Source organism: Anolis carolinensis, unplaced genomic scaffold, assembly GCF_035594765.1.
Source record: "Anolis carolinensis isolate JA03-04 unplaced genomic scaffold, rAnoCar3.1.pri scaffold_13, whole genome shotgun sequence".
NCBI lineage: Eukaryota > Metazoa > Chordata > Lepidosauria > Squamata > Dactyloidae > Anolis > Anolis carolinensis.
Window position 1 is genome coordinate 2,839,512 of NW_026943824.1, and position 13,039 is coordinate 2,852,550.

General features: G+C 43.1%; 1 protein-coding gene across 2 annotated transcripts in view; it reads left to right on the top strand.

Moving 5' to 3' along the window:
* card11 (caspase recruitment domain family member 11) overlaps positions 1–13,039 on the top strand; it is an 80,915-nt gene that overhangs the window by 8,309 nt on the left and 59,567 nt on the right. Inside the window, exons 2-4 of one of the 2 annotated variants that reach the window (XM_062964229.1) lie at positions 10,239–10,447; positions 10,585–10,722; positions 12,116–12,441. In XM_062964229.1, coding sequence (XP_062820299.1) covers positions 10,249–10,447; positions 10,585–10,722; positions 12,116–12,441 — 663 coding nt within the window. In that variant the 5' untranslated portion in view covers positions 10,239–10,248. The remainder of the gene's footprint in view (positions 1–10,238; positions 10,448–10,584; positions 10,723–12,115; positions 12,442–13,039) is intronic. The other variant, XM_062964230.1, reaches the window with a different exon arrangement.

Here is a 13,039-nt window from a genome sequence, read left to right on the forward strand (position 1 = left end):
TGTATTTTATTTTCAAATGATAATCTGGCCCCTCAACAGTCTGAAGGATTGTGGACCGGCCCTCGGCTTAAAAAGTTTGAGGACCCCTGGTTTAGAGCAATGTTTCTCAACTGTTATGAATTATAATGTAAACATCTGATATGTAGGATGTATTTTAATTCACTGGACCAAAAAGTTGAGGACCCCTGCTTCAAGGTTTCCTTAATAAACTGTTGACTTTTCAATCTTATCCCCAGGGGACAGACAATTGGCTTTGGATAACTGTGCTTTCTCTATAAGAAAATCCCTTTATAACCTCTCCCAGGCTGTCTATCATATGGGCCTAGCTGATGTGGGACCCACTACCGACTCCAAATGCGTCTGGGTATCGAGTGGACCTACCAACAAAGGCTTGCAGATGTTTCAGATGGGGTTCCTTGAATCTGTGATGCTGTTCTCTCTCCGAGGTTTCTTTGGAAACTTTAGGGCTGTTTCCCTCAGGAACTGTGAGGCTGAGAGGCTGTGAGCTCTTAGCCAGAACCTTTGGGACTTTTCCCCTGGAATTTCTGTTTCTGATTCCTCGGATGTTCTATCTCCCCGGATGTTCTTGAGATATGAAGCTTTTCTACGGGATGAGCTGGTCTATGTCCTATAGCTTAGCTTCCTTAAGAGAGACTGACTTAAAAATGGCTCCTTCCCTCCCAGAGCCCTGAACAAGGGGTGGAATCAAACTTAATGATGATGGACAGGCGGCCTGCCCTATGACTGAAAACATTAGCAGAAAGAAAATAAAGTTGGAACTTCTAGTACAGCCGTACCAGCACAGCACCCACCTGGCCGTCTCCGCCTTTTAGACCATGGTTGAACAACTGTAAACCAAGGGTTGATTTCCCCCAAAATCCCCCAGTTTCCAACTCCATAATGTCTGGATAATAATAAAAATAATAAATTTATTTTTGTATGCCACCTCTATCACCCTAGGCGGGAACTCGGGGCGGCTCACACAGGGAACAAGCCCAATAGAGTCACATAAAATCATAAAATACAACAATCAAGACATAACAACACAAATTAAAAACAAATTAACTTCATCTGAACCTCAAACTGTTAATCCTAGTAACTACACTTAGTAAGAAAATATTTTTTTTGAGCATCTGAGCAAATTCCATGTGCCACATTAAGGATCAGCTAATGTTACCAACACATTCAGCTTTCTGCCATGTGCAAAAAGCCTGATTGTAAATGTCCATATTTGTAAAATATTGTGTTTCTTCCACCCAAGATATTTTTTTGCAGATATTTATCAAGTTGTCTGCCGGGTCAACGATGCCATTGTTCCATATGCTTGTGTTCTAGGAGAATTCTCTGGTCTTGCCTGTACATTCAATTGGATAGTGCAGCTATTTATAAATGTCATTCTATCATTGACCATTGTTCATGTTTCCCTACATTTTTTTTATACATTCCAGACAATTTTTTTTTTCAGAAGTTGTCTGCCGGGTTAGGAATGTCATTGTTTCATATGCTGCTAGCATTTTCTTGACAATTGTCTGTACATTCGAATGCAAAATGCAGCACTATCGAAACCTCTTCTGTCGTTGTCCAATGTTCAAGTTTCCTTGTCTTTCGGAGCCACTAAATATTCTTGTATGCTAACAAGCCAAAGGGATAGTCAACACGGATTTACCAAAAACAAGTCATGCCAGACTAATCTGATCTCTTTTTTCGATAGAGTTACGAGTTGGGTCGATACAGGGAATGCCGTGGATGTAGCGTACCTGGATTTCAGTAAGGCCTTCGACAAAGTCCCCCACGACCTTCTGGCAAGGAAACTAGTTAAATGTGGGCTAGACAAAACTACGGTTAGGTGGATCTGTCATTGGCTAAGCGAACGAACCCAAAGGGTGCTCACCAATGCGTCGTCTTCATCATGGAAAGAAGTGACAAGTGGAGTGCCACAAGCAGGGCTCCGTCCTGGGCCCGGTTCTGTTCAGGATCTTTATTAACGACTTAGACGAAGGGTTAGAAGGCACGATCATCAAGTTTGCAGACGACACAAAACTGGGAGGGATAGCTAACACTCCAGAAGACAGGAGCAGAATTCAAAACGATCTTGACAGACTAGAGAGATGATTGGCCGAAACTAACAAAATGAAGTTCAACAGGGACAAATGCAAGATACTTCACTTCGGCAGAAAAAATGGAAATCAAAGATACAGAATGGGGGACGCCTGGCTTGACAGCAGTGTGTGCGAAAAAGACCTTGGAGTCCTCGTGGACAACAAGTTAAACATGAGCCAACAATGTGATGCAGCTGCTAAAAAAGCCAATGGGATTCTGGCCTGCATCAATAGGGGAATAGCGTCTAGATCCAGGGAAGTTATGCTCCCCCTCTATTCTGCCTTGGTCAGACCACACCTGGAACAACACTGTGTCCAATTTTGGGCACCGCAGATGAAGGGAGATGCTGACAAGCTGGAAAGCGTCCAGAGGAGGGCAACTAAAATGATTAAGGGTCTGGAGAACAAGCCCTATGAGGAGCGGCTTAAAGAGCTGGGCATGTTTAGCCTGCAGAAGAGAAGGCTGAGAGGAGACATGATAGCCATGTACAAATATGTGAAGGGAAGTCATAGGGAAGAGGGAGCAAGCTTGTTTTCTGCTGCCCTGCAGACTAGGACACGGAACAATGGCTTCAAACTACAGGAAAGGAGATTCCACCTGAACATCAGGAAGAACTTCCTCACTGTGAGAAGGGCTGTTCGACAGTGGAACTCTCTCCCCGGGGCCGTGGTGGAGGCTCCTTCCTTGGAGGCTTTTAAACAGAGGCTGGATGGCCATCTGTCGGGGGTGCTTTGAATGCGATTTCCTGCTTCTTAGTAGGGGGTTGGACTAGATGGCCCATGTGGTCTCTTCCAACTCTACTATTCTATGATTCTATGATTCTATGATTCTATGATTCTGTGCTTCCATCTTTTGCATTTTGAATGAAAATTCCCCAATAGCAGGAAGGTTCCTTGCTGAAAGTGTATTCTCACTTTCCTTGTGGAATATGTTTTTGGGCAATTCTCCCAATGAGTGTTATAAAGCAGTCATATTTATTAGGTGTGGAGTCAATAGAACTACATCGCGTGCCAAGATCTATAGAGGAACATCTTCGACTGGGCTTCTTGTCCATTAAATCATGGCTGGGAATGGCTACAAAGTACTCTTAGTGGACACATATGCTGTTTAATGTTGTCGTTAGGGCTTGGAGACCAATATTATTATGGGACCAATATCTCTGATCAACATCTGAAAAATTCTCTAGGTCTTTCCTAGGTCCTTTGATGTGATTCTATGGTATGCTTCCATAAAGTCATGCTTTAAGATCTAGCAGTGTGTAGCTGTTCTGTATACTACTACTAACAACAACAACAACAACAACAACAATAATAACACTTTATTTATATTCCACTCTTCTCCCTAAGGGGACTCAGAGTGGATTACAGCATATTTTATTTATTTACAGTATTTATATTTATATACATTGTACACATATAAGGCAAACATGCAATGCCATATAACATAGAACAGAGACAGAGACAGACGCAGAGGAAATTTCAGCTTCCAGCTTCCTGAGGGAATGCTTGATTCCGGGCACAGGGGGAGCAGCTGTTTTATCATCCACTGCGACGCCAACTTCCTCATTCCAACAGCGACTGGGTGATTTTTATGGTGTCGTAAATTAGCCTCCCCACATATAAGTGGTACCTAAATTTCCTACTTGATAGATGCAACTATCTTTCGGGTTGCTTAGGTCAGCAACGAGCAGAGGCTATATTTTATTTTTAATTGTCGGGTGCTCGCCCCAACACGGGCTGGCCTCGAACTCATGACCTCTTGGTCAGAGTGGTTTATTGCAACTGGCTGCTAACCAGCCTGCACCACAGCCCGGCCCCTATAAACAGATACAAGCAAACATTCAATGTCTTGTTTCAATGACATACAATGAGACACACATACACGGACAAAGGCAAAGGCTTCTCCTTTCATTTCCGGCTCTGGAGGCGATGCTCATCTCTGGCTCTGTGGGAGGTGCTCTTTTCCGTTTCCAAGCTGAGGAGTCGGTGTTGTCCACAGACGTCTCCTTGTTGTGTGGACAGCAAGACTGCTTGGAGCATCTTTCTGCCTTTTCCTGACGAGGAGGTACCTATTTATCTACTCACATTTCCATGTTTTCGAACTGCTAGGTTAGCAGGAACTAGGACTAACAGTGGGAGCTCACCCCGTCCCATGGGTTCAAACTGCCAACCTTCAGGTCAGCAGTTCAGCAACACAAGAGTTTAACCAATTGTGCCAACGCAGTCATATTCTAAGTTCTCCGGTGCAATTTCATAGTGAGGTGTTCCTTTCAATAGAGTTCACTATTATTCACAGTTTCTAATTTCCTACCATAAGGACAGGTGAGGCAGATTTATTTTACAGTACACATTGCAACAAAAAGGAGAGGAAATCTATTAACCCACTGCCCTGAAAAGGTCAAAATACAAATCCGTGTTAAAGTTGCATATGCTTGAATATGTATAGATCCACCACGAAGTTGTGTTTGAAATGCTGGAGGGCAGATTTTGAATCCTCACTTGGATGAGACGCAAGGATATAGGTTGCCCGGCACAATCGGCATTCTGGAGAAATTTAAGGCCTTTTTTTTTGCTATGGCAGCGATTCAGAGTTCTTCTCCCATCGCCCTCATTCCCAGTCAGCCCACGTTGGTGACTTTACACCTGCCATTTGAGACCGACGCCGCAATGTTTCCATGGCACTCGAGCCATTTTTTTTCTCTCTCTCGCAAGGTGTCACGTTGTGCTTTAAGTGGCACTCAAATCAAAGGCTATACAATATACTGCAAGAGAGCAAATGCGATAAAAACCCATGCATGTTTCAGCCATTTGAATTGCTGCTGGTGGCTTTGCTTTGACTGTGAAAAGAAAGCAAGAAAGAAAGAAAGAAAGAAAGAAAGAAAGAAAGAAAGAAAGAAAGAAAGAAAGAAAGAAAGAAAGAAAGAAAGGGAAAGATGACAGTCAGAGGAAGAACGTGTAGCATGAAAACAGATCAAACCAGGCTATGAATAGTATTAGCAGTAATAATCTGACTATTATTTGGCGTATCTGTCACACTGTCAAATGTTGGATCAACAAAAGGAACCCCGAGGCAGCTTCAACAGTAGCAATTTTGGGGAAACCTAAGCTTTGGCTTTATGATAAAAGCTTTCCAAGTGCTTGTCATGCATTGTCTGAACATTGTTTCCTAAGATAGAATCCTGTCCTTACTCCTTGTTGCGCATTTTCAAGGAAGTCGACAAAGTCTGAGCTGCTGAACTTGCAGACCGAAAGGTCCCAAATTCAAACCTGGTATATATAATAACAATTATTATTTCACATGCAATATTATTAGTAATATTAGTATAGTACAATATAGTAATATATCATACTAATATTGTTGCTATGTTAACAAACTGATTGCACCAATCTGCTATTTAGTATTGTATTTTATGAATGTTGTTGTAATTAATTAGTTAACTATTTTAATTGACTTGCATTGTATTTTATATTTTTATATATGTGTGTTTTATTGTAAGCCGCCCTGAGTCCCCTTCTGGGTGAGAAGAGCAGGATACAAATGTTGTAATAAAAATATATATACAGTAGAGTCTCACTTATCCAACACTCGCTTATCCAACGTTCTGCCGGCCCATTTATGTTGGATAAGTGAGACTCTACTGTATATAATATAATATATTGTATGTAGATACAATATATATACAGCTGGTGGTGCAGCAGGTTAAACCGCAAAGCTGACAGAAAGGTTGGTGGTTTGAATCCGGGGAGCAGGGTGAGCACCTGTTGTTAGCCCCAGCTTCTGCCAACCTAGCTGTTTGAAAACATGCCAATGTGAGTAGATCAATAGGTACTGCTCCAGCGGGAAGGTAACGACGCTCCATGCAGTCATGACTATGGCCACATGACCTTGGAAGTGTCTGCGGACAACGCCGGCTCTTCAGCTTAGAAATGGACATGAGCACCAACCCCCAGAGTGTGAGTAGATGAATAGGTACTGCTCCGGCGGGAAGGTGACAGCGCTCCATGCAGTCATGACTATGACCACATGACCTTGGAGGTGTCTATGGACAACGCCGGCTCTTCGGCTTAGAAATGGAGATGAGTACCATCCCCCAGAGTGTGAGTAGATAAATAGGTACTGCTCCGGCAGGAAGGTGACAGCGCTCCATGCAGTCATGACTATGACCATATGATCTTGGAGGTGTCTGTGGACAACGCCGGTTCTTCGGCTTAGAAATGGAGATGAGCACCATCCCCCAGAGTGTGAGTAGATAAATAGGTACTGCTCCGGCGGGAAGGTGACAGCGCTCCATGCAGTCATGACTATGACCATATGACCTTGGAGGTGTCTGCGGACAACGCCGGCTCTTCGGCTTAGAAATGGAGATGAGTACCATCCCCCAGAGTGTGAGTAGATAAATAGGTACTGCTCCGGCAGGAAGGTGACAGCGCTCCATGCAGTCATGACTATGACCGTATGATCTTGGAGGTGTCTGTGGACAACGCCGGCTCTTCGGCTTAGAAATGGAGATGAGTACCATCCCCCAGAGTGTGAGTAGATAAATAGGTACTGCTCCGGCAGGAAGGTGACAGCGCTCCATGCAGTCATGCTCGTGGCCACATGACCTTGGAGGTGTCTGCGGACAACGCCGGCTCTTCGGCTTAGAAATGGAGATGAGCACCAACCCCCAGAGTCAGACATGACTGGACTTAACGTCAGGGGAAAACCTTTATGTTTACCTTTTTTAGACAAAGTCTGTGGCTCTGAGCAGCCTATTTCTCCAGTGCAGTGGTTCCCAACCTGTGGTCCATGGATCACCAGTGGTCCCCAAGAACTAAAATATGGTCTGCGGCCTCACCGTTAATACACCATTGCAACAAGAGCAAATGGTCTCGTGAAACCGTCTTCTAGTGCCAAGGCAACGGGGATGTCGAGAAGCGAGAGGCTGACTACCCACGAAAGGCACGACCACAAGTCTTCTGACTTCTGGTTACACAAATTACACAGCTCTTGACATGAAAGTCTGGGGGTTGTATCAAAGGTAGGGCTCACATTGAGGAAACAACTGGGTTGAAGGAAGTGATTTCATCTTGTTATGATCCCTCCCGCCAGCAACTATCAACTATTTCTCAGGCAGCCACATCTGCAAATATTTGGAACAGTCGCTAAGCAGTCTTCCTCTTGCCAACCACAGTCCTGTGGCCTCTTCCAAGAAAGGAACCATCACAGGATCAGTCAAGATTCATTTATTTCCCCATCATGACTGATCAAGAAAAGCCAAGAAGGAGAACAAGGAAGCTGGAAAGTCCCAAACGTGGCCGTTCATCTCTTGCGTTGAATCATAGAATCATCATCCTTTGAATATATTATTATTATGCACTATTATTATTATTATTATCATCCTTTTAGTATTGTTATCATATTATTATTTTCATGCATTATTATTATTATTATTATTATTATTATTATTATCCTTTTAATATACAGTAGAGTCTCACTTATCCAAGCTAAACGGGCCGGCAGAAGCTTAGATAAGCGAATATCTTGGATAATAAGGAGGGATTAAGGAAAAGCCTATTAAACATCAAATTAGGTTATGATTTTACAAATTAAGCACCAAAACATCATGTTATACAACACATTTGACAGAAAAAGTAGTTCAATATGCAGTAATGTTATGTTGTAATTACTGTATTTACGAATTTAGAACCAAAATATCATGATATATTCAAAACATTGACTGCAAAAATGGCTTGGATTATCCAGAAGCTTGGATAAGCGAGGCTTGGATAAGTGAGACTCTACTGTATTATTATTATCCCTGTTACATAGTGTTATTATTATTATCATTCCTACTAAGCATGGGCTGGATGGCTATCTGTTGAGAGGGATTATTATGCCAGGGGAATCCTTTGTTGGGAGGTGTTAGCTGGGCCTGATGGTTTCCTGTCTGGAATTCCTCAGTTTTCTGAATGTTGTTTCTTTATTTACTGTCCTGATTTTAGAGTTTTTTGATACTGGTAGCCAGAGTTTGTTCATTTTCATGGTTTCTTCCTTTCTATTGAAATTGTTTAACCTGTTTTTAGTATGATGCTCGTTGTTTTAACTGTTGGTTTTATGATGTGAATGTGATTTCATTGGGCTTGTCCCCATGTGAGCCGCTCCGAGTCCCCTCGGGGAGATGGTGGCGGCATACAAAAATAAAGTTATTATTATTATTATTATTAGAATAGTAGAGTTGGAAGAGACCTCATGGGCCATCCAGTCCAACCCCATTCTGCCAAGAAGCAGGAAATCGCATTCAAAGCACCCCCGACAGATGGTGTCAGAAAAACAAGAAAACTCATGACCATACCTGTCATAAGCTATACTGCTGGCATCATAAACTGGACACAGGCGGAACTGGACAATTTGGACAGAAAAACAAGAAAACTCATGACCATTCATCATTCACTGCACCCTCGCAGTGATGTTGACCGGCTCTATCTGCCTAGAAGATCAGGGGGCAGAGGACTCTTACAAGTCAAACAAGCAGTCAAAGAAGAAGAACATGCCCTGGCAGAATATGTAAAGCAAAGTGAAGAACCTGCTTTGATTGAAGTCAAAAATCAGAAACTCCTCAGATCACAGCAGACAAAAAACCAGTACAAGAAAACTGCACTACAAACTAGAGCTGACAGCTGGCACAACAAAATTGAAGGAAAAGCTGATAAGGAGAAGACCTGGCTCTGGCTCACGAATGGAACACTGAAGCTTCTGACATGATAGTTGTTGGAGTGGTCAAGCATTTCTGTGTTCTCAAATAATATACTGTGTCCAGGTTGGTTCAACAACTATCATGTCAGACTACACAGAGAAGCCATTGAAATCCACAAGCGTGTGAACAACTTCAACAGGAAAGAGGGAACCATGAAAATGAACAAAATCTGTCTCCCAGTATTAAAAAGCTCAAAAATCAGAACAGTAGATGGGAAGCAACACTCTGAAGGCAGAGGAGTCCCAAGGACGGCTAATGACTCTGAACAAAGGATGCCCCCCAGGCAAGAGACAAACCTTTCCAATGCTAATTAGGGCGATTAACTGCTGGCTTCCAACTGACAAAGGACTCTTGTCACACCCTGGACTCTCCACAGATATATATTTACCTTCCTTGCCTAGTCTCTCCATGCCTCACAGCCCGAAAGACATACAACAACCCTGTGATCCCGACCATGAAAGCCTTCGACAACACATTCTAATTGTATTTTAATTGTATTTTATAATTTTATTTTTAAATGGTCATTTTATCTTGTATTGTTGTTAAGGCATTGCATAGCTGCCAATTTGTAAAGCTGCCTTGAGTCCCCTTCAGGGTAGAGAAAGTCAGGATAGAAATGTCGTAAATAAATACATATTTTGTTGAATGCAAACAGGTGAAATCGTGGGGAAGGGATTATGGGGAAGGGACTATATGTGCAATTATGGGCTCAAGTATTATTTCCGAAAGAGTGTTGCAGAATTTTGTTTGGACGCGGGTGAAGAAAGCAGATTGACAGCAGAAGTTGTCTTCAAAATAGTTTACTTTTGGCCAAGAGCAGGTGACAATGTTAGCTAATGCCCAGAAAACGCAATAACACGCCTTGCCTGCTTTCCAATTTATATAATTTTACAGAAGCATGCGCAGAAAGCTAACTGACAATGGAATTTGCTGACTCTTATTATCCTTTTGGACATGCGTAGTTGCCTTGTAACTTATATAATTCATTACTCGTCGCATCAGGTGAAGTGTCCATAGTTTGCTCCACGTATGCACTATCCTCAGGTGACATGTTCATAGTTCATCCCACGTATGCATCATCCAGCAGCCAAATCATTACTGCAGTTTGCATGACCTTATATTGTGAGCAAAGAGCAAATGTCAGGCAGAACATGTCCTGTCAATACTTTCATGGAAAAACAAGATTTTTGAGTAAGGATAATCTAGGTAAGTGATTTTTAGGCTTTTTAAATAAAATATTCAAGAGCTGCTCCATTAGTATTATTTCCAAAAGGGTAACATTCTCAGAGAATCAGACCAACTCCTCCTGGTAAACCAAAATCTGTTCATTTATGCCCTCTATTAATCAGTTTTGGAGGTGAGTGGAGAATGTTTCTGATCCATTTCTCTTTCTCTTACTAAGGAAACTGGAAATGGAGGACTGTATGGAGACCTTGAAGGATGAGGAGGACGCTTTGTGGGAGAACGTGGAGTGCAACCGGCACATGTTGACCCGCTACATCAACCCGGCCAAGCTGACTCCGTACCTTCGCCAGTGTAAAGTCGTCGATGAACAAGATGAGGACGAGGTGCTCAATTCCCCCATGCTGCTCTCCAAAATCAACCGAGCAGGTAGGAACAAGGTGGTTGAAATCAAAGGCTGGATTAAAAGAGCTATAAAAAGGATTTTAACTTTGGTATATTTTAATTTTCCGAGTTCGGCTCTGTTAGCTTATCTGTGTGTGATATTCTTTCAACCCGTCTCTTAGGTCGACTCCTAGACATTCTTCACACCAAAGGAGAGAGAGGCTATGTGGTCTTCTTAGAAAGCCTTGAATTTTACTATCCGGAGCTCTATAAATTAGTGACCGGAAAGGAACCAACACGACGGTTCTCCACTATTGTTGGTAAGTGTCTTACCCTCCAATATTTCACAGAAATGTGTGAGGCCGAGCAATGTCAGAGTGTGGTCAAGACTAATGTTATTTGCCACTGATGGTTCCACACTTTCAGCAGCTTCTGGCAAGTCCCCCTCAAGCTTCAAGATTTATGGCTCCACACTTCTCACTTCTGGCCATCAATCAGTCAGGCTCCAGCACACCCCGCTTGCAGCTCTGCTTCTCCAGGAAACAATCTTCCACCGAAGACACACCAAAGCAGGCTCACCAAAACAGCGGGTCCCATCTCTGGTCACACTTGCAGCTCCAACTTTTCTCCACTCCAAATTCCAGAATCAAGTCCAGTCTGTGCTCTGGTCCAGTCTAGGTTCTGACCAGTCTAGGAACTGGTATCTGGGCCCATAACCAATTGTCAGAGTAATTTGCAGCGCAGCAGTAGTTGGATGGAATCAGTGGAACGCAGAACGAAGTGACACCCAGACCCGTTAGTAAAACTATATACAAAGTTTTACTGTAAGCAGTAATAATCAAGACAAACAGGCTTGCAGACAATGGACACAGGACTTAACACCTACGCAGACAGCACTCAACACAGAACAGAACTGAACTGATGCAATCAACAATGCACACACACTTGTGTCTGGACACTCCCTGGTTCCAGCCACACATCAAGGACATCACAGCTTCTTAGTAATTAACTCTTTCCAGACGATGTTACACTCTGGATGATGCAATCAGTATGCAATACAGGAAAGACACAAATTTCATTTAAATACTACCAATACACAAATCCCACATTAACAGACTCATGTTATATTCTGCCTTCCTCAAGGGATGGGACCTATGGCAGCTCACAACAAAAAGCAATGTATATTTATTTATTTCTTATTTATTTATTTACAGTATTTATATTCCGCCCTTCTCACCCCGAAGGGCAAACATTCAATGCCCATAAACACATCAAACAGAGACCGAGATAGACAGACACAGAGGCAATTTAACCTTCTCCTGAGGGTTACCAGCAGGGGCTATTTTTTATTTTATTTTTTAATGGACGGGTGCTCACCCTGCCACGGGCTGGCCTCGAACTCATGACCTCATGGTCAGAGTGATTTATTGCAGCAGGCTGCTTATCAGCCTGTGCCACAGCCTGGCTCCTGAAGGTATAAAATATCTGAAGTGAAGGTATACAATATCTGTTGTGTTCCATCTGCCAAAGTCTTACTTTAGGTCATTGACTAGTTCAAGAATAACTGTGGTATTTTGGTTTTTATCCTTTGTGGTGGGCCAGAGGTACCTGACTCTGTCCAACTCAACCTTCACTACTTCTCACAGGCGTTATTGCGCTGAAGTCGGGTACATTGGTTGCCACTACCCTGTTGTCCTTGCCTGTCTCTTTCAGTAGAAGAGGGTCACGAAGGCCTCACTCATTTCCTAATGAACGAGATCATTAAGCTCCAGCAGCAGCTCAAGACCAAGGATGCGCAACGCTGCGAACTCCTGGCCAAGTCCCGCCAGTTGGAGGATGAGAGGAAGCAGATGAAGCTCAACAAGATAGAGCTGCTGACCTTCCAGGAGAGGTACAACAAAATGAAGGAGGAGCGGAACAACTACAACGACGAACTGGTCAAGGTTAAAGACGAGAACTACAACTTGGCCATGAGGTATGCCCAACTGAGTGAAGAAAAGAACATGGCGGTGATGAGAAGCCGGGACCTCCAATTAGAGGTTAGTGATGGGGCCATGTGGGACATGGGACTCTTTGGCTGCTTTGTGTATGATTGTGACGACAAGAACATTAGGAAAAGTGAAGGTTTCCCCACGACATTAAGTCTAGTTGTATCCGACTCTAGAGGTTGGTGCTCATCTCCAACGTCGAAGAGCTGGCGTTGTCCATAGATACCTCCAAGGTCATGTTGTCAGCATGACTGCATGGAGTGCCATTACCTTCCCGCTGAAGTGGTACCTATTGATCTACTCACATTTGCATATTTTAGAACTGCTAGGTTAACAGAAGCTGGGGCTAACAGAGGAAGCTCACCCCACTCCTCGGATTCGAAACACTGACCTTTCAGTCAGCAGGTTCAGAAGCTCTGTGGCTCCAACAAGAACATTACTTTAAAAAAAAGGGTTCTAAGGCAGGATGGAAGAACTTGTTAATGTGGGATTTGTGTATTGATAGTGTTTAAATGCAATTTGTGTCATGCTTGTATTGCAACTGATTGCATCATCCAGATGTACCATAGTATGAAAAGAGTTGATTGCCAAGAAGCTATGATGACTTTGATGTGTGGCTGGAACTAGGGAGTATCCAGACACAAGTATG